The 25,423-nt window shown below is 35.3% G+C and overlaps 1 protein-coding gene across 1 annotated transcript in view; it reads right to left on the reverse strand.

Annotated features, from left to right (window-relative positions):
* Positions 1-7,367: 7,367 nt before the first annotated feature.
* inpp4ab (inositol polyphosphate-4-phosphatase type I Ab) overlaps positions 7,368-25,423 on the reverse strand; it is a 77,525-nt gene continuing 59,469 nt past the window's right edge. Inside the window, exons 17-24 of the mRNA XM_073852185.1 lie at positions 21,970-22,005; positions 15,967-16,139; positions 15,050-15,173; positions 14,585-14,852; positions 14,322-14,419; positions 14,102-14,214; positions 11,728-11,882; positions 7,368-7,805 (exon numbers count right to left, since the gene is read on the reverse strand). Of these exons, the coding sequence (XP_073708286.1) occupies positions 7,625-7,805; positions 11,728-11,882; positions 14,102-14,214; positions 14,322-14,419; positions 14,585-14,852; positions 15,050-15,173; positions 15,967-16,139; positions 21,970-22,005 (1,148 nt within the window). The 3' untranslated portion in view covers positions 7,368-7,624. The remainder of the gene's footprint in view (positions 7,806-11,727; positions 11,883-14,101; positions 14,215-14,321; positions 14,420-14,584; positions 14,853-15,049; positions 15,174-15,966; positions 16,140-21,969; positions 22,006-25,423) is intronic.

Raw genomic sequence — 25,423 nt, forward strand, 5'->3', positions numbered from 1 at the left:
GCAATTCAGTTAAACTTACAGTTGAGGTCAAAATGTTAATTATTTGACCAAAATAAGAGGGATCATACAAAATGCATGTTATTTTTTTTATTTAGTACTGACCTGAATAAGATATTTCACATAAAAGAAGTTTACATAAAGTCCACAAGAGAGAATAATAGTTTATTTAATGTCTATTAATTTATAAAAAATATAAAAATGACCCTGTTCGAAAGTTTACACACACCTGATTTTTAATACTGTGGTGTTACCTGAATAATCCACAGCTGTGTTTTTTTTTTTTTTGTTTTGTTTTTTTGTTTTTTTTTTGTTTGGTGATAGTTGTTTATGAGTCCCTTGTTTTTCCTGAACAGCTAAACTGCCTACTATTCTTCAGAAAAATCCTTTAGGACCCACAAATTCTTTGGGTTTTCAGCATTGTTATGCATTTAACCTTTTCCAACAATGACTGTATGATTTTGAGATCCATCTTTTCACACTGAGGACAACTGAGGGACTCATATGGAACTATTACAGAGGATTCAAATTCTCACTCCAGGAGGAAAAAAGATGCATTAAGAGCCAGGGGTGTAAACTTTTGAACAGAATGAATGTGAATGTTTACATTTTTCTTATTGTCTAAATATCATTTTCTTTCATTTAGTATTGCCCATCAGAAGCTACTTATATGTTTCCGAGAAGACAAAATAAGTTAAATTTAAGCTGATCTTCAAATTCCAAAAGTGTTCACCCATTAATGCATTGTTTCCTTCTCCTTAATACATTGTGTTTAAACCTCCTGTAATAGTTGATTGAGTCCCTCAGTTGTCCTCATTGTGAAAAGATTGATTTCAAAATCATACAGTCATTGTTGGAAAGGGTTCAAATACACAAAAATGCTGAAAAACAAAAACAAAGAATTTGTCAGACCTGGAGGATTTTTCTGAGAAACAGCAGGCAGTTAAACTGTTTAGAACAAACAAGGGACTACTCATGAACAACCATCACTAAACAAAAAAACAAAAAACAAAAACAAAACAAAAACAGCTGTTGATCATTCAGGTAACAACCCAGTGTTAAGAATCAAGTGTATGTAAACTTTTGAACAGGGTCATTTTTATAAATTCAACTATTATTTTCTCTTGTGGACTACATTATATCTACTTATACGTAAAATAACTTATGCAGTTAAGTACTAAATAAAAAATAACATGCGTTTTGTATGGTCTCTCTTATTTTGGTAAAATAATTAACATTTTGCAGATTCTGCAAGGTGTATGTAAACTTTTGACCTGTACGGAACTGTATTTGGTGAGACAACTGTGTTTTATTACAATTTATGCCAGGTGTAGATTTTGTCTACCAAACTGACCAATTAGAAATGAAACAACAGTGCAATCTGTCCTTCTCATGTCATTCCAAACCCAAATGACTGATGTTCCAAAAAAATGCATGGAAAAGAGTAGCTTGCTAAATATCTTCTTTAAAATTCCACTAAAAAAGAAATATACAAAGGTGCATAAAGTACCACAATTCTCATTTTTGTATTATTTGACCACTTAATGGTAAACAAAAAAATCTAGTTACTTTCACCATCAAAATGGTTCTTTGCCAGAGACCTTTTAGTTTGTAACTAAATGAGCATGATGCTCAATTCACATGCTGTAATAGTAAAACGAGGTAGAGCTAAGAAATCTATTTGTGATATTTAAGTAAAAAGTTGTATTTTTCAAATATATTGATGATTGAAAATACTGAAATAACGTCTAAAATATACAAATGTTGTAAGAAGCATAAAAACAACAGCATATTGTATATTACCTTTCCAAAATAGGATTCTCTGAGCATGAAAGTAAAAACAAACAAACAAAGGAATTGGCTTTGAGCCCACTCATTAACCTAAGCTAACCTTACCAGTCCACAAAACTATTCCCTAATCCAAGATACATTCACCGACGTAGTCCATCAAATCAAACCTAGAACTTATCGCTAAAACTATGGCTGCAAAATTAATACAAAAACTTTTGATTATGATTTTGTCAGCCATGATTAATCATAAACAGCATGAGGTACAACATTCTATTTAGAATGTTTGTGTTTTTCTGGTTGAAAATTGTAACCAAATCATAATAATGTACATTGTGCAAATCAGTCACACTTTTTTTGTAATAACCTGCATATGTTTTAATTAGGGCTGTCAGTCAATTACATTTTTAAATCTAATTAATATGTTTCAAATCTAACTAAATCGCAAATTAAATTTGGCTGTGTAATTACCCACAAATTATTTAAAGCCATTATTGTGTTAAATGAGAAAGTATCAAATACACATTACAAATAGTAGCTTTAGAGAGAAATATTTTATCTGATTCAACATAAAATTTATTACACAAACATTTAGGCTACAAAGGCCTAACATAAACTACAGAACATAAAAGAAGATTATTTGAGAAACATCTCTGTATTTTTTGTTTATACACTGAAAGTTATACCCACAAATTATTTAAAGCCATTATTGTGTTAAATGAGAAAGTATCAAATACACATTACAAATAGTAGCTTTAGAGAGCATATTTTTATCTGATTCAACATAAAATTTAAACATCTCAGTATTTTTTGTTTATACACTGAAAGAAACAGATTGGTTAACAGTTTTCTTTTTCATTTTTTTTAATGAAATGATACTCTTAATAAACAACTAAAACTGCCAGCAGTTGGCAGTAAATGTCTTTATAATTAATTTGATTATTCCTGAATGAATCAGCAGTTTGAACTAAAGTCAATGGCTCAGTTTATGAATAGGCTATTGACTAACTGGATTCGTTCAAAATGCAGATTCATTCAGAAACTAAACAATGTGTTGCTCAAAGAGGCATATCAGTTCTGCGGTGACATTTAAGATAACATTTTCTCTGCAAAATTGAGCAAAACAGTTAAAATATAACAACATTGACTTCATTTTTTACTGAACTGTTGTATAAAATCACATCAAATTCAAGATATTCGTGGCAAAACTTGCTGCTCATGTGATATCCCTTATCATATGATATAAATATGAGGCAAAAACTCATACAGGGACATTTTTACTCCAATATCTTGAATTTTAGGAGCATAACTGCATTTATGGAATTCTTACCCTGCATCATATTTGTCATCAGTCAACTGTATGAAATGTAAGATGATGTACAGTTCTGGGGGCGGGGCCAATGCGTTAACTGCGTTAAAATATTTTAACCGCATTATTTTTTCATAACTAATGTATTAAGTTAACACGTTAAACTGACAGCCCTAGTTTTAAATATACATTTTATCAACTGAGATTACAATATCATGGTAAATAATCACAATTGAATTTATCATAATCATGCAGCCCTACCTAAAACCAAACTGATCAAACAAACTCTTAAAATGTATTTGTTAAAACCTACCAATAACATTCAGCCTTCGGCAGTATCTTAGATTGTCACTGTCTAATCTATAAGAGTACAAAGTCATTCACCAAAATCCTTCTCCAACTTACTGTATAAGACATAATCATACTCAGAAAACAGCTTGAAACATTATCCAACATGATTTAAAACAAAAAAAAAACAAACAAACTGAAAGTTATCTCTGATCTTTTTAAGCAAACTAAGCAAAAATAGACTCACAGAGCCGCAAAATCATTATAAACGAACCCCTTCGGCATCTCAAATGGAGATATTTTGGGAGAGTCAATTTCTTTAGTGGGTCAGATGAAATGCACACTTTTCTGTAGCCTGGTGAAGGTTGTTTTTCATATATAAAGTTCTTGTAATGGGCTCTTTACAGCATGTAAGCTCAAGCAGTGCTAACTTGTAAACAGCAGATGTACTGGCCGTGGCATGTGGCCAGACAAATTTTACAAAGCACAGAGAGGCCATTTCTAATTTGGCACAAAGGGAAGCACAATTAAACAGACTCCTGTAAAGTTATCTCATTTTCAATCATTATGGTAAACATTTACATATAAAATATATATTTACATATAAAGATGGGAAGAATTCTGATGATTTGCAGCCTGTATGCCATGATTAGGAAACAAAGTGATTTGTTTTGGTAAGAGAACATACATTCTATTCATCATTACTGCATAAGTGCCTTTACTTAAAGCAATGTGGATGCTCTTGTCATCTAAACAGATACATCTTAAAAGACTGTTCCAGATTCAACACAAGCAAAAATCCAACCAACGCCAACTAGTACAGTTAACGAAACAAATTTACAGTAATGCACTTGCAATGGAAGCTGTACAAGGTTACTTTTTCAAATGTGTCTTACACTATATACTCACTGTTATTTAGTGCATTAATGTAAATAAGGTTGTTTTTACAAATTGAGAGACAAGCTGAAATGATCTTGTAATCGGTTGCATGCCTCAGACGTGGTCAACGGATCTTGTGCTGGATCTAGAAGATTAAACCTATTGCCATGTACCTCCTGTCAGCTGACAGTGAAAACATCTTTATAGACATTAAACAAAATCTCAATGAAAAGTAATTCTCAAGTGCATATTTAGATTTCCCTGACTGAAAATACAATCTTATTTGGCCAAACTGAACTGTGTCATTGGAAAGGCTGCAAACAGGTTAATGCAGACCAATCTTGGTAAAAGAGCAACATGTGTTCTTCCAGCCAAACATGGGAAGACATAGCCACACTTAAAGGAATAGCTCACTTCCAGAACAATTTACAGATAATGTACTCACCCCCTTGTCATCCAAGATGTTCACGTCTTTCTTTCTTTAGTCGTAAAGAAATAATGCTTTTTGAGGAAAATATTTCAGGATTTGTCTCCATATAATGAACTTCTATAGTGCCCACGAGTTTTCCAAAATGCAGTTTAAATGCAGCTTCAAATGGCTCTAAATGATCCCAGCCAAGGACGAAGGGTCTTATCTAGTGTAACGATTGGTTATTTTCTAAAAAAACAAATACAAAACAAAAAAAATGTGTGAACTGTATATTCCGGTTCAAGACAGTTAGGGTATGTCGAAAAACTCCCATCTTATTTTCTCCTCTAACTTCGAAATCGTCCTACATCACTGTTTTACCTTTTTTTGTAAAGGCCGTTTGACCTTGGCCGCTGCATGTTCACTTTGTAAACACTGGGTCGGTACTTCTGCAGAGATTTAGGACGATTTTGGAGTTGAAGGGAGAAAATGAGATGGGAGTTTTTCCACATGAACCGGAATACATAGAATTCAAACAGAGCTAGACAAGACAAGCGTTTGAGGTTAAAAAGTATAAATTGTCAATATTTTTAGAAAATAACCAATTGTTTCGCTAGATAAGACCCTTCTTCCTTGGCTGGGATTGTTTAGAGCCCTTTGAAGCTGCATTTAAACTGCATTTTGGAAGTTCAAACTCGGGGGCACCATAGAAGTCCATTATATGGAGAGAAATTCTGAATTGTTTTCCTCAAAAAACATAATTTCTTTATGATTGAAGAAAGAAAGACATTAACATCTTGGATGACAAGGGGCTGAGTACATTATCTGTAAATTTTTGCTCTGGAAGTGAACTACTCCTTTAACACCCTAAAGTGCAATCAATTTTTAAAGCATGTGCGATGATAGTTGAAATTAGCTTTGGCCAGGCCTTAGCTTTGCATTTTGATAGAAACACATGGAAGACGCAACAAAATCGACCACAAAAATCACTGGAAAATTCCATGATATTGTTACAATAAAGAATAACAATATCTCATTATAGAGTGCAACAGTCGGGTTCCGGAAGTAAAAACCTATTCATTTTCTCCATAGGGAAATTCGTTTTTAACAATGACCTTTTAAAGACAGAAGGACTGTGAGTTTTGAGATCAAACTGTATGCACTTTTTTTTTTCACATTATTTAAAAAAAACAGCTGTAAAACTATATTACCCATGATTTTGTACAGAAAATTCTACAAATCAAAGATTGGTGGTGAACAAATAGTGTCAAAAGGGTTTGTAGAGAACGTCCAATCCCATAAAGCACTGTAAATAATGTATTTGAGTCTGACTCACCATGTTTTATGTATATGCATATTTACCAATAAACTTAAATTATGTTTCTCTCTCTCACATTCTACAGAATTGGTTCAGAGTTGAAAACTTTTTTTCACAAATTTAAGTATGCAAATTGTGTAATATCCAAGGTACACATTTCTAGAAGTTGTGCAGTTCCTTCTCATATTGTATTTTCAGAAAGTTTTGAAATATTTGTCCTTTCCCCGAATTTGTCACTACCGAAACACAGTAATATATAATTTAATAAAAAGGGTTATATTGACCTATTAAGATTTTGCTTAAATCATCAAATGTTGTTTATTTCCACCAAAAAAAGGATCACGAACTCCCTTTTGTCAAACAATGATGACAAGTTACTGTAGTGACAATTTTATGGGATAAAAAAAAACAAAGATGTCACTACTGAAACTACACCAACTGTTTCAGTCATGACTTTCGGTACTGACAATTTTAGATACTTTTGAACCTCAAAGAAGAAGAGTTCTGAACAACATAACTAAATGTTATGGAATAACTCCCAAAAAAGTGTTTAATTATAGAAAAATTGTACTAATATTCTTTAAAAGTAACACACAGATTTTCATACTTTTAAACACATCTACCTCAAAATGATGGGGCCTATCTACTCACCATATAGCCATGAGAGAGTGACACAGAGATATTTTTTGATTTTTTTTTTTACAAAAGGTTACATAATTTACAAAGAAAATATAAAATAAATATTTGTATTTGAACTTCACATTAAAAAAAAAATCTGTAAGATTTTTTAAAAACAACAATGGAATAAAAAGCAAAAATTATTCAATATCATTGTCACAAGTTAAAATGTGGGGGTTATTTTAAATATTATCACAGGTTTTAATAGATAATAAAGGATATTAGTAAACATCTAAGATTTGAATACTTAAATGTTTCTGAAATGTGTTTGCAATTTGCAATGCTTCAAGGGATTGTAGTTCTTTCCCTCACTAAAGCTGTTAACTTTTATAAATGTTAAGTTTATGATGTTGTGATTCATTTTGTAGCTGCTTGGCTTGGTACATGGCTTATAATATTTTAACAAACACTTTATTAAAGTCCCTATGAAAAAAAGAAAAAAAAAAGGAAAAAGAGTGGGAAAAATACTTCCGGAACAAGCGCCGCTAAAAAAAGTATGCGGGTACTAATGCACTCTATTATATACATATTGAATCGACCACTAGCACACTATATGCATGTGCCTAAAAATAATTTGTTATAATAACACAAATAAAACAGTTGAATATTATAAGAATATTTAGTATTGAATAAATAAATCAATGTCTTAAATATATATGAATATCTATTTTCAAATGTACCCTCTAAAATAATCAGAATATTTGTAATATGTCACAAATTATTGTACAAACAAAGAAGAGAGAAAAAGAGAGAGAAAGGGGTAAGGCAGAAATGAACACAAAGACCTTTAGACTGGCTGTTAGAGAGAAGAGCTGAATCAACCAGAAAGAATTCAGCATTGTCTGCACACAGCTCCTCACCCAGATGAGGAAGAAAGAGAAAAACAGAGAAAGGAAGTGCTGAGATAGCCGGAGCGAGGGAGAGAAAGAAAGAAAAATGGAAAAAGGGGGTCTCAGGCTCAGCTGCAGCGGAGTTTGGCCAGCAGGTAGGCTATGCTGAGGAACACCCAGACGATGAGCAGGTTTGGGCTCAGGGCCAGAAGGGGCAGAGAGTAGAGCAGACTGGGGTCCAGCCTGAAGTCACGTATGGGCAATAAGCCGCTCAGGTTCTTCTGAGTTACCCCTTCCCTGGTCCCAATGCTGCAGAGAGGGGCAGGGACGGGGACGAGGGAGCGGTGGCACAGGCCAGAGAAGACAAACAGAATGGGACAACATGCACAGGATGTAAAGTGAAAAAGAAATAAATTAATTGCAGACAAAACGAAAAGGTGTCAAGTCGAATCCATCCGTCAGATGAGGATGCAAACAAAGAGTAAATCCAAAAGACGTAAAATAGACATTGTGAATTAGGAAATGAAATACAGACACAAAGGGGGAAAGAGAGAGAATAAAGAAAGAGAAAATTAAGAGTGATGTTCTGCATCTTTACTATTTAAAATAAAAAAAAAGTTAGAGAGATGGCTTTTCCATGTTGGACATGGACAGAAGGGGGCGTATGCAGGGCTGCTGCTGCTGCTGGGCCATGCAAATCAAGCGTGCTGCGTCCTCCCAGCATGCAACAGGCCAACAGAGCCATCATAACAAACCAACTGCAAACATAAAAACATTTTGTGTACAGTGTCTCTGCATCCATCCAGTTTGTATCCAAGAGGGTACATTAAGTATAGATACACTGCTGGCTTTTTTTATTTATTTGCAGTCTCTCTCTCACTCTCTCTCTCTCTCTCTCTCACACACACACACACACACACACACACACACACACACACACGGAACAGCAGCACAGCGCAGTGGCAGATCATGCACAGTGCATTGTGGGTAACACTTTACCTTAACATCCAATATATTAACCTTGGTTAATTAATTAGATATTATGAACTAACAACAAAGAACAGCGTTACAGCATTTATTCTTATCTACTCTAGGTGAACATTAATTTATACATTTAATTTAACTTGCTTGATTACTTTACTTTGTTTTAGTTTGATTTTTACAAATCAAAATGTATTACTATACACTGCCGTTCAAAAGTTTGGAGTCTGTAAACCGTTTTTTTTTTGTCTTTTAAAGCCTTTTATTCTCACCAGGGCTGAACAAACATACAGTAAAACCACAATATTTTATCGTTATAGATGTAATACTTATTTCAAATTTATATATACACTACCGCTCAAAAGTTTGGGGTCAGTAAGAGTTGTAATGTTTTTAAAGAAAGTCTCTTATGCTCATCAGTGCTGCATTTATTTAATCAAAAATATAGAAAAAAACTGTAATATTGCAAAATGTTATTACAATATAAAATAATGGTTTCTATTGTAATATACTTTAAAATTGTATTTATTCCTGTGATGCAAAGCTGAATTTTCTTCAGTTTCATCACCATTACTTCAGTCTTAAGTGTCACATGATCCTTCAGAAATCATTCTAATATACTGACTCATTATTAGAATGATCTATATTGGATTATATAATGCAACAGTTGCCCTGCAAAGTATTTATTTAGAAATTGTGATATTTTTTCAGGATTCTTTGATGAATAAAAAGCTCAAAAGAACAGCATTCATTCAAAATATAAATTTTACTGACCCCAAACAGGATGTGGATGTTTTTTTACATTATAAATATCCTTACTGTCATGTTTAATCTTACAACAGCGTTTTAGTGTCACGTAAAAAAAAAAAAGGTCGAATTTTTCTGAGAATAAAGTCAAAATATTTAGAGAATAAATTTACTATTTATGTTTCAAGAATAAAGTCAAAATTACGAGAATAAAGCCGAAATGTTTTGAGAATAAAGTCAAAGTCTTTTGCGCTTACAAATGGCTTCAGTTTTATAGTGAAATACAAACATGTCTATTACAATAATGTGTTTTTCATGCTTTTTAATGTGGCTGTATTCATCTCAGTTTAAGCGGTATGCGAATCAGTCATCTTTCCGATTACAGTGAAACAAATTAGGGTATACTGTTTTTTTTTCATTCCTTCTGATGTTCCGTCATGTTTACATCGTGCTACAAACTTGAAATAAAGAGAAAAAAAAACACATTTATAATTTGTATTTCAAGATGAAACTGACAGAATGTGAAAGCTAAACTGTTATGATAACAGCAACAAAGCAGAAAATTATTGCGATTACTGGGTGGCTGGCGCGCTACAAATAATGAACAGAAGATATTAAATATTTACAATCATTTACTGTATTATACCGTGAATAAAACAGCTTGTGAATAGTCACTTACGTACCTACGAAAAGACAACATAACTTATGTTAACAAGTTGAAGTCCACTTTTACCGTTGGAACATTTTATTGTTGTTTTTCACAAAAGATTGGAAAGATTGGATGCAACAGATGTTTTTGCAGAGTAGGTGGTGGAATTTTCACAAAGAAAACAGTATAATTTAATAAAACGAATGTCTCATTGTAATCGAAAAGACAGTGACCTGGCCTGCCACATTAAAGAGTGTGAAAAATACATTATTGCAAGACACACTGTTTGTATTTCGCTATAAATCTAACAGGCTTTGATAGCTGAGACTTTGTTTTATATTAAAAGTAACAAAAGCACAAAGCTTATTGCTATTATTGGGTGGCTGGTGCACTACAATTAGGCCTAATGAATGCAATCGAAGATGTAAAATATTACTTCCAAGCACAATGTCCCTGCAAGTATAACACATGGTATGATTTCTGCTAATAATTCCACATATAGACCTTTTTCCTGAGTAAACGATGAGCGCCGCCATTACGAATTCTAACGTCAGATTGAATGCTTTTCTGTTCCGGTTTCCATAGGAACCCATTCAAATAGCATCCATCTGCTTTTAATGTAGCTAACGTCCGCTGCTTCGTGTCATCTACACACTCATTAAAGTGAGGCACTGACAAATGACGGTCATTGCGACATTGCCAAGTGATGGCGCTATGGAGCCATGCGCTTTTTTAAAACATTTTAATAGCTTTAACATTAGTTTATTAGCTCGGAATATACCCTAATTTGACTAGAAACAATGCAGACCGGAAATGCAAAGCATTCTTTCAGTTAAGAGTCGGACTTACTTCCGTGTTCAGGAAAAACGTCTATATTCAAACAAATTCCGGTGGCCTGGTAACTTCTCGTGGTGCTCCCAATCCGGGCCAGGCTATACTATCAAAATATTACAACGTTAATTGTGATGATTTAACGCTCATAATTTCGACTTTATTCACGTAATTGTAGATTTTTTATTTTTTAAACGTAGCACTAAAGCTCTGTCGTACTTCAATGTGTCCTTACTTAATAATTTTTTAGATTTCTTTAAAAAAAAAAAAAAAAAATTTACTGACCCCAAACAGTAGTGTATGTAAAAGTAAAAATTATCTATATGAATAAAAGCTGTAAAAATATTGTCCATTGCTAGTTCATGACACCCAATGCATTAACTGATGTAAATTATTTGAACCTTATTGTAAAGTGTTAGCAGTGAGTGTTTACTGAGACTCTATAACAGCAACAAAACTTTCCTGTTCTCATCTTGCCTCTTTCATCAGCTTCCACAGGACAAACAGTTTTCTAAACAAATGTAACTACATAAGTTTGTTTACGTCTGTCCTTAGATTGCACAGGAGACAAGAGGAGAGAATTATACGACAAAACTGACCATTTCATTCTCTTATTTATAAGCACAGAACATCTGGCAAGCAGACAGCCAAACAAATCAGCAGATTAAAAGTTTTAGCAGTTTCCTCACACTCTACAGGAGTGATTTATTTGTGTTTATGCCTCTCGTAGAGCGAGGAGCGAGGGGATGAAAGATGGAAGGATGGAGTGGGAAAGAACAAACACCTTAAACAAGTGAGTAAATATAAAAGTAATGAAAATATTAGGTCACATAAGCCACAGAGCAATAAAGACAGAAAAGTGTAAACACCAAGAAGCCACAAGCAATGAGGGATGATGCACTAGAGGGGATCCTTCAGAGAAAAAGAGAAAGGAAGAGAAGAGGAAAAGAAAAAGAGATAGACACCTCCCCAAGCGTGCAATGCTTATGAATTGAAGTGCAGGCAGTTGTTCAGGTGTCTTACCTGCGCATGCAGTCGAGGGCCTGGGTGAAGACCTGCGGGGCCATGCCATGCTCGTGTTGCAGGATCAGACACTGCTCCAGAGTCACCGACATAGCAGTGCGGTCCTTGGCACTTTTACAGCTGGTAAAACGTACTCCATTTAGTCGCCGACAAATCTGAAAGTGCAGGGGCACAAATATTGTGTTATAGCCAAACACATATTCATACTTATTCCATAAAATATCCATATTTAAAACTTTATATACCATAATTTCTAACTTCCACTAACTGGTGTTCCAGCAGATGAGGAAGAACGTAGGTGTAGCGTAAGCTCTGGTTAAAAAACACAAGTCTCACAAGAACTAAGTTTCTCATTCTGTACTTCTATTTCGTGAACAGTGTTTTGCTTTCTCCTCTGTGCTTCTGTGCTCGTCATTACTTACCGGAGTTTGCACTATTCATACGTCCCAACGTCTAGCGGAAGCTAGAGATTTTGGTTAATAAAGTTAAATATGGATATTTTCTTACACAAATGCATCCATTCACTTTAGAATTACTTAATTAACCCCCTAAAGCCATGTGGAGTACTTTTTATAATGGATGGACGCATTTTATTTTGCTTCAAAGTCTTGACACCCATTCACTGCCATTACAAAGAGTCAGGACATTTATTAATATAACTCAGATTATATTTGTCTGAAAGTCATATACATGTAGGATATCTTGAGGGTGAGTAAATCATGGGGAAATTTACATTTTTGGGTGAACTATCCCTTTCATATTGCGATTTTCAGGTGTCATTACAAATTAGATGTTTTTGCACTCAAACATGGATTCTACTGCATTTCGGACATGAAAAACTATTTTTTTTTTTTTTTTATGAAAACGATGCTAAATGGTACGACAGCATTTAGTGCCATGATAAAAAATGAAAATAAATAAATAAATAAATCAATCAATTAGCAGATTAAAGTAGAAATATTTTGAGAATAAAGTCGACATTAAGAGAATAAGGTTGAAATGTTTTGATAATAGAGTCGAAATGTTTTGAGAATAAAGTCGAAATTAAAGAATTAAAATTGTGCAATTAAAGTTATAGCCTATATTGCCAATGGCCCGGATTGAGAGCACCGGGAGAAGTTGCCAGGTCACTGGAATTTATTTGTATATACAGTTGTGCTCAAAAGATTACATACCCCTTGCAAAACATGCAAGTATGGTAATAATTTTATCAAAATAAAAGGGATCATGAAAACTGCATGTTATTTTTTTTACTTATTACTGTCCTGAATAAGCCATTTCACACAACATATGCTGCACAAGACAAATTAATAGCTGAATTTATAAAAATTACCCTGTTCAAAAGTTTGCATACATTTGAATCTTAATACAGTTAAACTGTATGTTGTTCTTCAGAAAAATCTAATTATTCCTGGACATTTCTTTGGTTTTCCAGCATCTTCTGTATATTTGAACCCCTTTCCAAAAGTGACTGTATGATATTGAGATCAATCTTTTCACACTGAGAACAACTGAGGAACTCATACATAGTTATTACAAAAGGTAAAAACTTTTACTGGTGCTAAAGAAGGCAACACAATGCATTAAGAGCCAGAGGGTGTAAACTTTTGAAAAGGATGATTGGAAATTATATTTAACGTCTTCTGCATTTATCATTTGTAGTGCACCAGCCCTTCAATAATAGCAATAAGCTTTGTGCTTTTGGTACTTTTAATATAAAACAGTCTCAGCTTTCAAAATTGCAATAATGTGTTTTTCACACTCTTTAATGTGGTGTGACAAAATGCTGTAGTCATGTGGATCAATTGTCTTTTCGATTAATTAAGGTAAATAATACTGTTTTCTTTGTGAAAATTTCACCACTTACTCCGTAAAAAACGTCTGTGGTGTCCAATTTTTTATTCCTCACATGTATTTGACTAAAAACAACAATAAAACCTTCTAAAGGTTGAGGTTCACTGCAACTTGTTAACATAAGTTATATTGTTGTCTTTTCTGAAGTATATAACATTAACTGTTTTATTCACAGTGTAATGTAAATAAGACTTGATTGGAAGTAATATTTAATGCCTTCCATCCATTATTTGTAGCATGTCAGTAATCACAATAATTTTGTGCTTTGTTGCTTTTAATATAACGCAGCTCAGCTTTTAAATAGAATAATATTCTCTCAAAATATAATAACTAGAATATTCTCTCACAATATAAATCACTTTATTCTCGTAATTATGACTTTATCCTCAAAACTCTTCGACTTTATTCTCAAAACACTTCGACTTTATTCTCATAATATTTCAGCTTTAATCTAATTAATATAAAATAAATATAATTTGACAGTTTCACCCTTTATTATGTCACATTAACGTTCTGTTACCTCTGCAGCCTGCCACAAGATGTCTACATTTTTATTTTTCCTAGCGTGAACATTTTGACCAAGGAACCGCAACAGCTCTGGTAGACATGTCTGACTACGAGAGCGAGGAAGACCTACGAGAGAGAAAATTAAAACCTGTATAATTAAAAAATCTTGCAATAATTTTTATTTTTGTTATGCAGACAGTAAAAAAAAAACACAAGGGAGAGTAATGGCTTACAGTCATCAGGTAAAACCTCTTTGAACTGCTGGTAGTAAGAGCTAAGACGTGCCAGGCTCTCCACGTTGATGAGCTCCTGAAGCGACGTGTCTCCAAATCTACAACACAAACATTTTGATTTCCCTTTAGATATTTTCAAAAATGAACACAAATGTATGCCAAACTGAAAAAGAGATCAGATAAAATAAACAATTATGATATGATGTTATTTGTTGATGTTACGCAAGCACTCTTGAGGGGTGCTTTACATAATCAGGACTCACTTCTCGGCAAGCGTTTGCTGCTCGTTGATGCCCACGTTGAACAGCACCGGCTGTACCCGCAGCAGCATGCCGTTCTGGATCTCCCTTGGCAATGCATCAAACATGCTTCCCGGGAGTGGGATGCGAACGTTAAACCCATCTCGATTTCCGGTGATCACCGGCAGCATGTCGGGGGAAGAGGTAGAGATGGCCTGCGTCACCTTGAAGGTCACGTTTCGAAGGTCCATTATTCCTATGCTCATGTCCTCTAACATGGCTAACTCCTCTCCTGTGAAAGCCACAGCAAAGCAAAATCACTGTACCCAGTGCAACGTGTTTTTAACTGAGTGCTTCACTCACATAGACATAATGAATAAGGGCTGTGCCCTAAATGAGTTTACATAACACAAGTGCTTTGATTCGGTGGTCACTGTATATCCAGGATCAAAGTATGCGCATACTGTATGTGTGTAAGTGTGTGTTTACCATAAGTACTTAATAGGCACTCAAACTGAGCGAGCAGACCGATGGTGTAAAGCTGTCTCAGGAAACCGTCGTCACGGAGACAGTTTCTCAGTTTGATGATGAAGCCACAAATTAGTGCTGTGAGCTTAAGAGAGGAAAAAGACAGAAAAATTGACAGCAGGAAGCATGTCATGGAAATACAGAAAAAAATAGGTGTAAAGGAATATTTAAATAAACATTATTTAATCTTCATCATCGTCATTTTAATTATTGCAGAGATGCAAGGCTATTTTAAAAACCTCATTTCAAATAAATCTGAAGGGTTAGTTCAACCCCCCTTCAAAAAAAAAAAAAAAATTAGTTACTCCTTAGTTTTTCTTCAAAACATAAATGAAGATATTTTTAATGCATTTTTTAATGTAAAGTTAATTCAACCACAACTTGAACACTTCTCTTTCATGTTAGTATTCAACATTCGTTCAAGAGTACCATGGAAGAGAACAAACTGTAGAATAAAGTTGTTATTTTTGTTTTCTTTGCGCACAAAGATTCTTATAGTTTCATAAAATCCTTACTACCTTTCTGGTCCTTGAATGTGTCCATTACTTTGTTGTCTACGAAGGGTCGAAAAGCTCTTGAATTTCATCAAAAATATCTTAATTTGTGTTCTGAAGATAATCGAAGGTCTTATGGGTTTGGAATATTTATTTCATATTTTAATGTCTTTATGAACTTTTTGAATTGTTACATTTTTCAGTTAATTTACATTCAATTCAGTAACAGAGTTTTATTATTATTTACGTTTTGAAGATGAACCAAAATCATTTGGGTTTTGGAAAGACATGAGGGTGAGTAATTAATGACAGAATTTTCATTTTTGGGTGAACTGTTCCTGTAAGGTCATGGAGGTGTTCGCTAATGTGTGTTTGAGAACTTACTGTCTGGCAGAAGACCACATCTCGGCGGTACTGCAGGTTGAGGTCCATTGCGATGGTGGGTGCGCTGTCCTGCATGAGCAAGAAAACCATCGACTTCTTGGCTTTGTCGCTCATCATGGCCACACACTCCGTTAGGGTTGTCAATAGGGGATACAGGGCCTCGCTCCACTCGCCTGACACACACAGAGAATCTTCATCAAACATCACACATTCATATGTTTCTTTAAATTCTCATGTTTCACTTTAAAGACCCCATTAAATAAATCAAAAATTAAGTTCTGTTGCTTTAATCTGTTACACTTTCATTTATTTTTGAAGTACAAATGAAGATATTTTTAATAAAAGCTGAAAGATTGTTGTCCTTCCATTGAAAGTCCATTCCAGCTAAACTTTCAAGTTCACTTCCAGAACAAAAATGTACAGATAATTTACTCACCCCTTGTCATCCAAGATGTTCATGTCTTTCTTTCTTCAGTCGTAAAGAAATTATGTTTTTTGAGAAGAACATTTCAGGATATTTCTCCATACAGTGGACTTCTATGGTGCCCATGGGTTTGAACGTACAAATTGCAGTTTAAATGAAGCTTCAAAGGGCTCTAAATGATCCCAGCCGAGGAATAGGGTCTTATCTAGCAAAACGATCGGTTATTTTTAAAAAATATTTTACAATGTATATACTTTTTAACCTTAAATGCTTGTCTTTAACCTTAAAAAAATCATCCTACATCAGTTTTACCTTCTTTTTGTAAAGGGCATTTGATCTTTTTTGCAGTTTGTCTTTGTAAATACCGGGTCGGTACTTCTGCAGAGATGATTTTGAAGTTGGAGGAGAAAATGAGATGGTAGTTTTTCGACATACCCCAACCGTCTTGACCCGGATTACACAGAGTACACATGCGCATGGCAGACCTAGACAAAAAGTATATAAATTGTAAATGTTTTTAGAAAATAACCAATCGTTCCTCTCAATAAGACCCTTTTTCCTTGGCTAGAATCATTTAGAGCCCTTTGAAACTGCATTTAAACTGCATTTTGGAAGTTCAAACTCACAGGCACCATAGAAGTCCACCATATGGAGAGAAATCCTGAAATGTTTTCCTCAAAAAACATAATTTCTTTACAACTAAAGAAAAAAGACATGAACATCTTGAATGACAAGGGGGTGAGTAAATTATCTAATCCTTTAAAGATACTGAAATCCATTTGAATCGAGCAGTTTAAGAACACGAAATAAATGGCAAACTGAAGCTCAAATGTGCTAGAAGCAATGAAGTCTGAAGAACCAATGTGGTTTGATTGTCCATTGTGCTCCACGTATGTGCATTAATCAGTGTTTATATGTTAATAAAAGCTTAGATTAAAGCGACTACGTCTTCTCATTACACTTGTGTAGTGGACCACGCATTCCAGGGCCCAGTTTATGGCAAGGGCCCCTCCCTGGCCACAATAGTGGACAAAGGTTTGCTACATTTTGATTGGATCTTGGTGGACTAACATAAGCAAACTGTCCAACGCCATCAGATAAGGATGCCAGGACAACTGCCAGACACCTCTTAGAGGGCAAGAAGATCATCTGTGGTACAAAAACCCGGGAAGGACAGAACTTCCTATTGGTCAAGATGCAGTTTCTGCCCTCCACCCACCTTGAGACTGTTTCCTAAGGTTGGTCCTGTGACGGTCATAAAAATTCCTAAGGATCTCCAGACGCAGCAGCAATGGGTGAAACAAAGAGAGATCACAAAGATCCATCCAAATCCATTCATAACTATGTTTTTAAACCTTGACCTGATGCGAACCATAACGCACACATCTTATACTTATTCAGAGAAATAAGTATTCTCACTGACAGCGATGTGTAGTGCAACATCTTACACAAACTCAGCTGTTAATGGACAAATGAATGCATGCATGACAGTTCAATCTTTTCCCATCATGTTTGGACTTAATGTGTTCATTATATGACCAAATGTTTTCTGATTGTGTTTTGGAAAATGAGAAATGCACCAGTAAAACATTATTGACACTTTTCTAACTTTGTATTTGGACTATGCAAATGACTTTCACAAGAGGAAAGAAGGGTGGGCTACCCCATGTCCCCCCGCTCTGATGGAACCAGCCAATCACAGCATGGAAGTGGAGAAGCACCAAATTTTCGGAAAGGTATAAAGGTACCTCTCCAAAAGAAACTCCTTGAGTCTGAGCATCGCAAGGGTGAGGCGCTAACAGATACAAAGTTCTGAGTCTCCGGCACGTCCAGGGGACGGTAACAGATCAAACTTCTTTCTGAGTCTGCGGCCCGTTACTGACAAGGCAGCAACAGATACCTCCATTCTGAGTCTCCAGCTCCACAAGAGAGAGACACTAACGGACACAACCCTTCTGAGCCTACTGTCCAGAGAGACAGAAACAGATGCTCCACGCTCCAAGTCTCCAGCTGTGAGGCAGCAGCAGATACGACCACATTCTGTCTGTGAGGAAAGAAACATTTTCCACGTTCAGAGTCTTCGTCCAGTGAGACAACAACAGATGCAGCACGTCCTAAGTCTCCATCCGAGACAGACAAAGCGGATTGACCAAGTTCTGAGTCTCTAGCCCAGAGAGGCAGAAGACCAACAGACATTTGCAACAAGGTTAAGCTCCAGCGAGCAAACCTTCACTTCAGGTACCTTTGCTTGCGTGTTCCAAGCTAAGGGCCTTCAGCACCTACACCAGGGCCACATCTGCGTGTTCCAGATCTTAGGACCCTTTGGTGCTCCAGCAGATCAGCATCCTACAGCGCTTCATGCTCAAGGCTGTCGAAACGGATTCCTGCTCCTTTTTCCACTGACTGCTCCCAGCGGAAGAATTCACCGCCACCGGACTGCTCAATCAACCACAGAGAACGTAAATATCACTTCCAAACCTCTTCCAGAGACCTTGGCATTGTTGTGTATTATCAGTATGTGATCTTTCTAATTTACATTAGATATTGTATAGCTGATTGCAGTTGATAACAAATAATAGCTCATTTATTTGTTTAATGCATAGTAAGGTTCTTCACCTTATTTGTCTCAGAGTAGCAAGTTTATCTTTCCATAAGATAACATAGCTCTGACATAGCAACACCCAACCGAATCACATTTTATGCATCTTATGCACGTTTATTCCTTTTGCATTTATTGTATTCATTTAATAGTTGATTACTCTTGTCCATCATTCGTTAATACATTTATTTTTATTACACTTGTGTCGTCATTGTGTTGATAATACAGTGAGAGGTTCTACAAGTTAGATATCCCACCAATCTTTCTTATGTGATGTACTCATAACCGCACATGAAGTGACACGTGATCCAAGAATCATAATGTCATCTGTGATACGAGTACCCATCACTACACTATTTCGCCTTCCTAGTGGGCGAAAGCAGAACTCACTACATAATTGGCGTCCCGATGTGGGCCAAGTTAAAATCAAATGAGTCTCCTGTAAAATTCACTACACTTTAAACTGCTCAATTCATTTGGACTACATTTACAATGTTTTTTATGAGCTTTTTAAATAGTTAAAGCCCCACTAAGTAACTTTTCCCTCAATGCTCCCTCTACAGGTTAGAAGCGGAATTGTCCATTACCGCTGTCGTAAATAATTTAGCCTACCGTCGTGTCACATGCACGTTATTTGTTTGAAAGGCTATCCAGGACCGGCTTTGGAAATAACGACGTCCAGTGACAAGGTAGAGTATGTTGTATGACATTATAAAAGTATGAAAACCTTTAGTGAAGCCTGCCGTGAAGCAAGTCGCATTTGTAGTATCATTTGAACTACAAAACCGCGACCCGACGACCCAAACTTACATAGTGCTGTTATGGCTGATAGAGGGTCGCAAAGTGAATACGAAAGTGCCGTTTCACCCTGTTATGAGTTGATGAACCACTGACATGAGTTTGTAAACATTATTTTAAGGTAAAAAAGTTACTTAGTGGGGCTTTAATGTTTTGGGAGAGAGAAATCTCTCAGGTTTCATTTAAACTATCTTCATTTATGTTCTGAAGATGAACAGAAGTCTTATGGGATTGGAAAGGCATGAGAGCAGGTAACTGATGACTGAATTCTCATTTCTGGGTGAACTAACCTTTTAACTCTCTGGTTGTGTTCAGGTCAAATTGACCCAGATAAGATTTTCTTTTTTCTTGAAAATGCTAGTTAACGTTATCGCATTGGACTCAAACTTCTTGACTTTGTTCACACAGGGTATAAGTACTTTTCATAATTTAAATATATATATCGTTATATTTTGTGGGTTTTATTTCACCTACACGGTAAAAAGTTTTCACCAGTTTCAACTTAAAAACTTAAGTTTAGCAGCTGCCTTAAGATTTTTTGTTAAATCAACTTAATGCATTTAAACTCACAAGTTATATCAACTAATTCTTATTGTAATAAGTTAAAATGACTTGTAGTTTTAAGCTGATTAAACTTAAAAACTTAAGGCAGCTGCTGAACTTAAGTTTTTTAAGTTGAATCTGGTGAAAACTTTTTACAGTGTAGTCACACATGTGATGTTCCTGGACAAAAATGACTGGACTTCAAACAATTGCTTATGAATCTCTAATTTTGCTATATTATCACCAAATATTGGATATATTCTTTTTGTCAACTTGTTTTCTTTCATTTAGGACTGGTTCTGTGTTTCTATTTGCATCTGATTAATCGTAGGCCTTATTTATCTGAGAGTAGGTACCTAGTTTTTTTGAGTGAGAAATTTTTTTTTTTTTATGAATAATTTTCACAATAATAAACAAAAATTATAAAAATGTGCACTGTTGATCACACTAGTGTGCTTTAATGTTTAATCAGGAAGTTTGTTTTTTAATGCTTTTATTTTGTATAAAATTGCAAAAAGTCACACGTGTGGTATTCCTGGTCCAAAATGACCGGACTCCAAACTATTTCTTATAGATCTTTCATTTTGCTATATTATCACCAAATTTTGGATTTATTCTTTTTGTCAACTTGTTTTCTTTCATTTAAGACTGGTTTCGTGTTTCTATTTGCATTGGAGTAATCGTAGGCCTCATTTATCCGAAAGTAGGCACCTCATTTTTTGTGTGAAAAAAACAACAACATTTTTGATGAATAATTTTTACAATATGAGATAATGTATGATAGCACAAAGTCACACTTGTCAAAAAACGAGGTACCTACTTTCGGATAAATGAGGCCTACGATTAATCAGATGCAAATAGAAACAGAAAAAAAAAAAATGTCCTAAAAATGAAAAGTCCTAAATGAAAGAAAACAATTTGACAAAAAGACTGAATCCAATATTAGGTGATAATCTAGCATAATGAGAGATTTATAAGCAGTCGTTTAGAGTCCGGTAATTTTTGACCGAGAACATCAAAAGTGTGACAGGAATTCAAACACAACCAGGGGGTTAAAGGGATAGTTCAACTAAACATGAAAACTCTGTGATTATTGTCCATCCTCATGTCACTTCAAACCCTTAAATCCTTTGTTCATCTTTGGAACACAAATTCTTTTGTTTTTGTGCACAAAAAGTATTCTTGTTACTTCACAACATTACAGTTGAACCACTGCTGTCACGTCAACTTTTTTATTGATGTCCTTACTACCTTTCTAGACCTTTAACGTGGAAGTTGCTTTGCTGTCTATGCAGTGTCAGAAAGCTTTTGGATTTGATCAAAAATCTCTTAATTTGCGTTCCGAAGATGAGCGAAGGTCTTATGGGTTTGGAACGACATGAGGGTGATTACGTAATGACAGAATTTTTACTATCGCTTTAAGGTCAACTCTATCGACTTCCTGTTTAAATACATTGGGGGTAACAAGCCAATTCACGGGACTTTAAAGTAAACATGGGCACAGAGTTCAGAAAACAGTGGCAATGACAAGTTTACAAGTAACACCACTAACAAGGTTGAACATCAACAGATGTGACATAAAAGTGAACACTTACTCAGCATAAGCGCATAAGCGTAAGGGAGGGGGAGGGGCTCTTACCTGGATAGCTCTCCTCTCCACTGCTGCTGCTGCCATCTAGAGGGATGGAGGTGCAACATGCAACAGTTAACTTAGCGAGTGCAACTAGCATAGCGCATGTAGCTCACATAGACATTGAACGCAACATAAGACAACATCTACTTTAAAACGCAGATTTGACAACTATTTTTCCACTCAAATGCAAAGTGGAGGGTTTGCCTAGAAATAATATGTAGGTAAGTTATATTCACAGCTGCCTGGCAAGCTAATGATTTCATATTCATGATAAAATAGAGAAGACTACTGTAAATCGCAGCATGCCGGCACTGCCAAGTGACTAACTGGCACAGGCAGCCAGCACCAGACAGACAGCCTGTGAGCCTGTTAACCAGCCAGCCAATCAAACGAGAGCACCCGGTCACATGTTCACAGTAGGCAAATATGCTGGGTCAAACAACAGAATGTTCCAGAAACATGGCACACCAACAGAGAGTCACACGGAGTCAACACACACTCATTAACATAAACTGTTGTATGCACTTGGATGTCGGTTTTTCCATACTGTACATTCATATTGCTTTGTTTTGGCAAAAGTAAACAAATATACACACACATACATACACAGACTCTTTAAAATGAGACAACATACAAAATCGATACCTACGTAAAAAATACAGATAATGAAGAGGTGGATTAGAAACAAGAATTAAGCCATAACCAGTCAAGTGAAATAAATATAAATGCTTGTTGCTATGGCATCATGCAAACCTGTTGGAAGATGAACAGGTGATAGGGTTTGTGAAAAACAGACAGAAAGGGTAATAACTAAAATTAAAGCTGCGAGCAGCGATGAACGGGCCCTCGCACCTGGGCTCACCGCCGACCGGTGGCTTCAGGAAATCAGCAAACGGTGGGCAGTATGCTTTTAATACAGTAAATATAGAAAAAAGTCATTAGTCATTTAAATGTGCCAAACTTGCCGCTGCCAGCTGGTGGCGCTATGCTTGTAACTAATTATTGGCATGTAGATGTGTTCAGGCCAGCACTATTATCAAACATATGAAGTTTGGTGCAGATTGACCTTGGTATGTTTGAGTTAGTGAAAGATATGATATATCCTGCTGCTAACAAGTAAGAACAAGATTCATGATAACAAAATGTTATTATTGCTTGCTTTACGTCCACCACTTCTGCTGAAATGTCATCGTTACCTATCTGTACAATTTTTGTGTGGATATTGCTTTGCTGGTGACTCCTGTTATAAGACATCACTCTTAAGCGCTACATAACTAAGAATCAATAATGAAGACGGTGCCCAGTTGGCACATGCATTCAAAGTAACCCTCTGCTAGTTTGGATTTAAAGTTTACAGAATTGAAAGGGTTAGACTTTAAAATCAACACACAGACACATACACACAAAATATAAAATGTTGCCATTCAGTTTTATTTGTTAGCATTAACTATATTAGTTAACATGACCAATAAATAAATAGCATTTATTAATGTTAATTAATATTAAGCTAAAAAAAAGTATTCATATATAGTTTATGTACTGTGAATTAGCATGAACATGAACACAGTTCATGTGGGTGTACAGCAATACACAATAAAGTGCTCTATAAACTCTTCATTCTTTCAAAATATCTTTAAAAATCAAGTTGAGTATTTTAACGGGGTGATATATATATTTATAACTGATCTTAAAATTATGGTTTTCAGATGTTTTGAAGAGATAACAGTAAAGTTTGTTTTGTTGTCAAAGTTTGTCTTAATTTTTTATTATTATGATTTTATATTCAATAAATAACACTATGTAAATATTGTCTATCAATGAAGATAAATTGATCATGCTAAAAAGTTTTTAAAATCTTTTGCTATGTGACTGAATAGGACAAGTTCATGGTACAGTTAAGTAAAAAATAAATAAAAAACAACAACTGCAAAAAATGAACAATGAAAGACTTAGTGACCCTTTATATTTTCTCAAAATATCAGACTCTCAAAGATCAGACATATTTATGTAATTACACTACATACAGTATGTGCATTTTGTTCAAAGATGGTCTGTAGGATGGCTCTCTACTCTGTCACCCTCTCTGCCTCTCACCCCTCCCCCCTGCAATAATGAGCTTCTCTGTGCCTGACTGAACGCACACACATACTGTAGAGACATTCACCAGAGTGACAGCAGGTTTCTGAGTTCTTTTTTAAATTTTCTTTAATTCATAGAAGCTTGTATACATTTTTTATTTCCAGCACTTGCTCAGAATGATTAGATCTCTGTGTGAAAAAAGTTTTAAAGAGTTTGGATGCTGCACTTTAAAGATATAAAAATATTTTTTACTATATCTTTAAAAAATCACCACGTCCACACCGTTCAAGATATCCAAAATCCGGTCGCAATTTAACATCTTCAGAATATTCTCTTCATGTTAAAAAAGTTTGGTGTGAACAGCTGGTTGTTCTTAGAAGTAGTGTGCATTTGTTTACAGCCTGATTTTTCCAAAAATCCACATTCAAATCAAAATAGCCGGCTTCCTGTTGGTCTCAGCTAATGAGTTTGATTTAGAAAGTTGTCCAAATTGATGAGATTAATATATGTACAGAGTTTAGTGACTGTAGGAAAAACTAACCCCCCAACTTTTGTCAAAAGATGGCGCTATAGAGTGCCTGCTCCACGCCCATTTATGACCTTTTGCCAGTGTCTAACTATCATAAATATTGATGTGTGTGTTGAGTTTCATGAAATTCTAAGCATGTTATCTGCCTCGAAAAGACAGGAATCTAATTTTAAAGTTTGACATGTTGCCATGGCAACAGCATTCGATTTATCATCGACCCCTTTACATATTCTTATCGGCCGTGTTTTGACATGATTTTGATGAAGTTTAAAGAAAATCGAGTAAAATTAAGAGGCTGATATCAAAGCATTTTGAAAATGACACACTTCCTGCTGCCAGTTGGTGGCGCTATAACTTTGACTCATAATAGTCACATTTATGGAATCGGCATCATACAACGAACAATCTGGTGAAGTTTCATCAGAATCAGGCAATGTGGTCAACAGTTATTAGACACTTCCTGTTTCTCATTTCTCGCCATAACTTTGTCGCCTTGCCACGGCCAAACCGTTCGAGATATCAAAAATCTCCTCGCAATTTAGCGTCCCCAATGTCTTGAGATCATGCTGACCGAGTTTGGTGACAATCCCATGGAATTCCTGGGAGGAGTACGTTAAATTCCAGAGCATGCGCTTTTTAAACAGCCCTAAATATCTCACTTCCTGTCAGGTGGAGCCTATGACATAGAGTACAAAAGTTGTTTGGCTCAGTGAGATCTATATGTGTACCGAGTTTCATATCAATACATGCAAGTATGTGTGCGCAGTACATCAAGTTTTCAAACTGTGTTCCAGGGGGCGCTGTAGAGGCCCTGAACCACGCCCGGGTCCCAGCCTCTGTGGCGTCCTGATG

The sequence above is a fragment of the Garra rufa genome, chromosome 12 (assembly GCF_049309525.1).
Source record: "Garra rufa chromosome 12, GarRuf1.0, whole genome shotgun sequence".
NCBI classification, from domain to species: domain Eukaryota; kingdom Metazoa; phylum Chordata; class Actinopteri; order Cypriniformes; family Cyprinidae; genus Garra; species Garra rufa.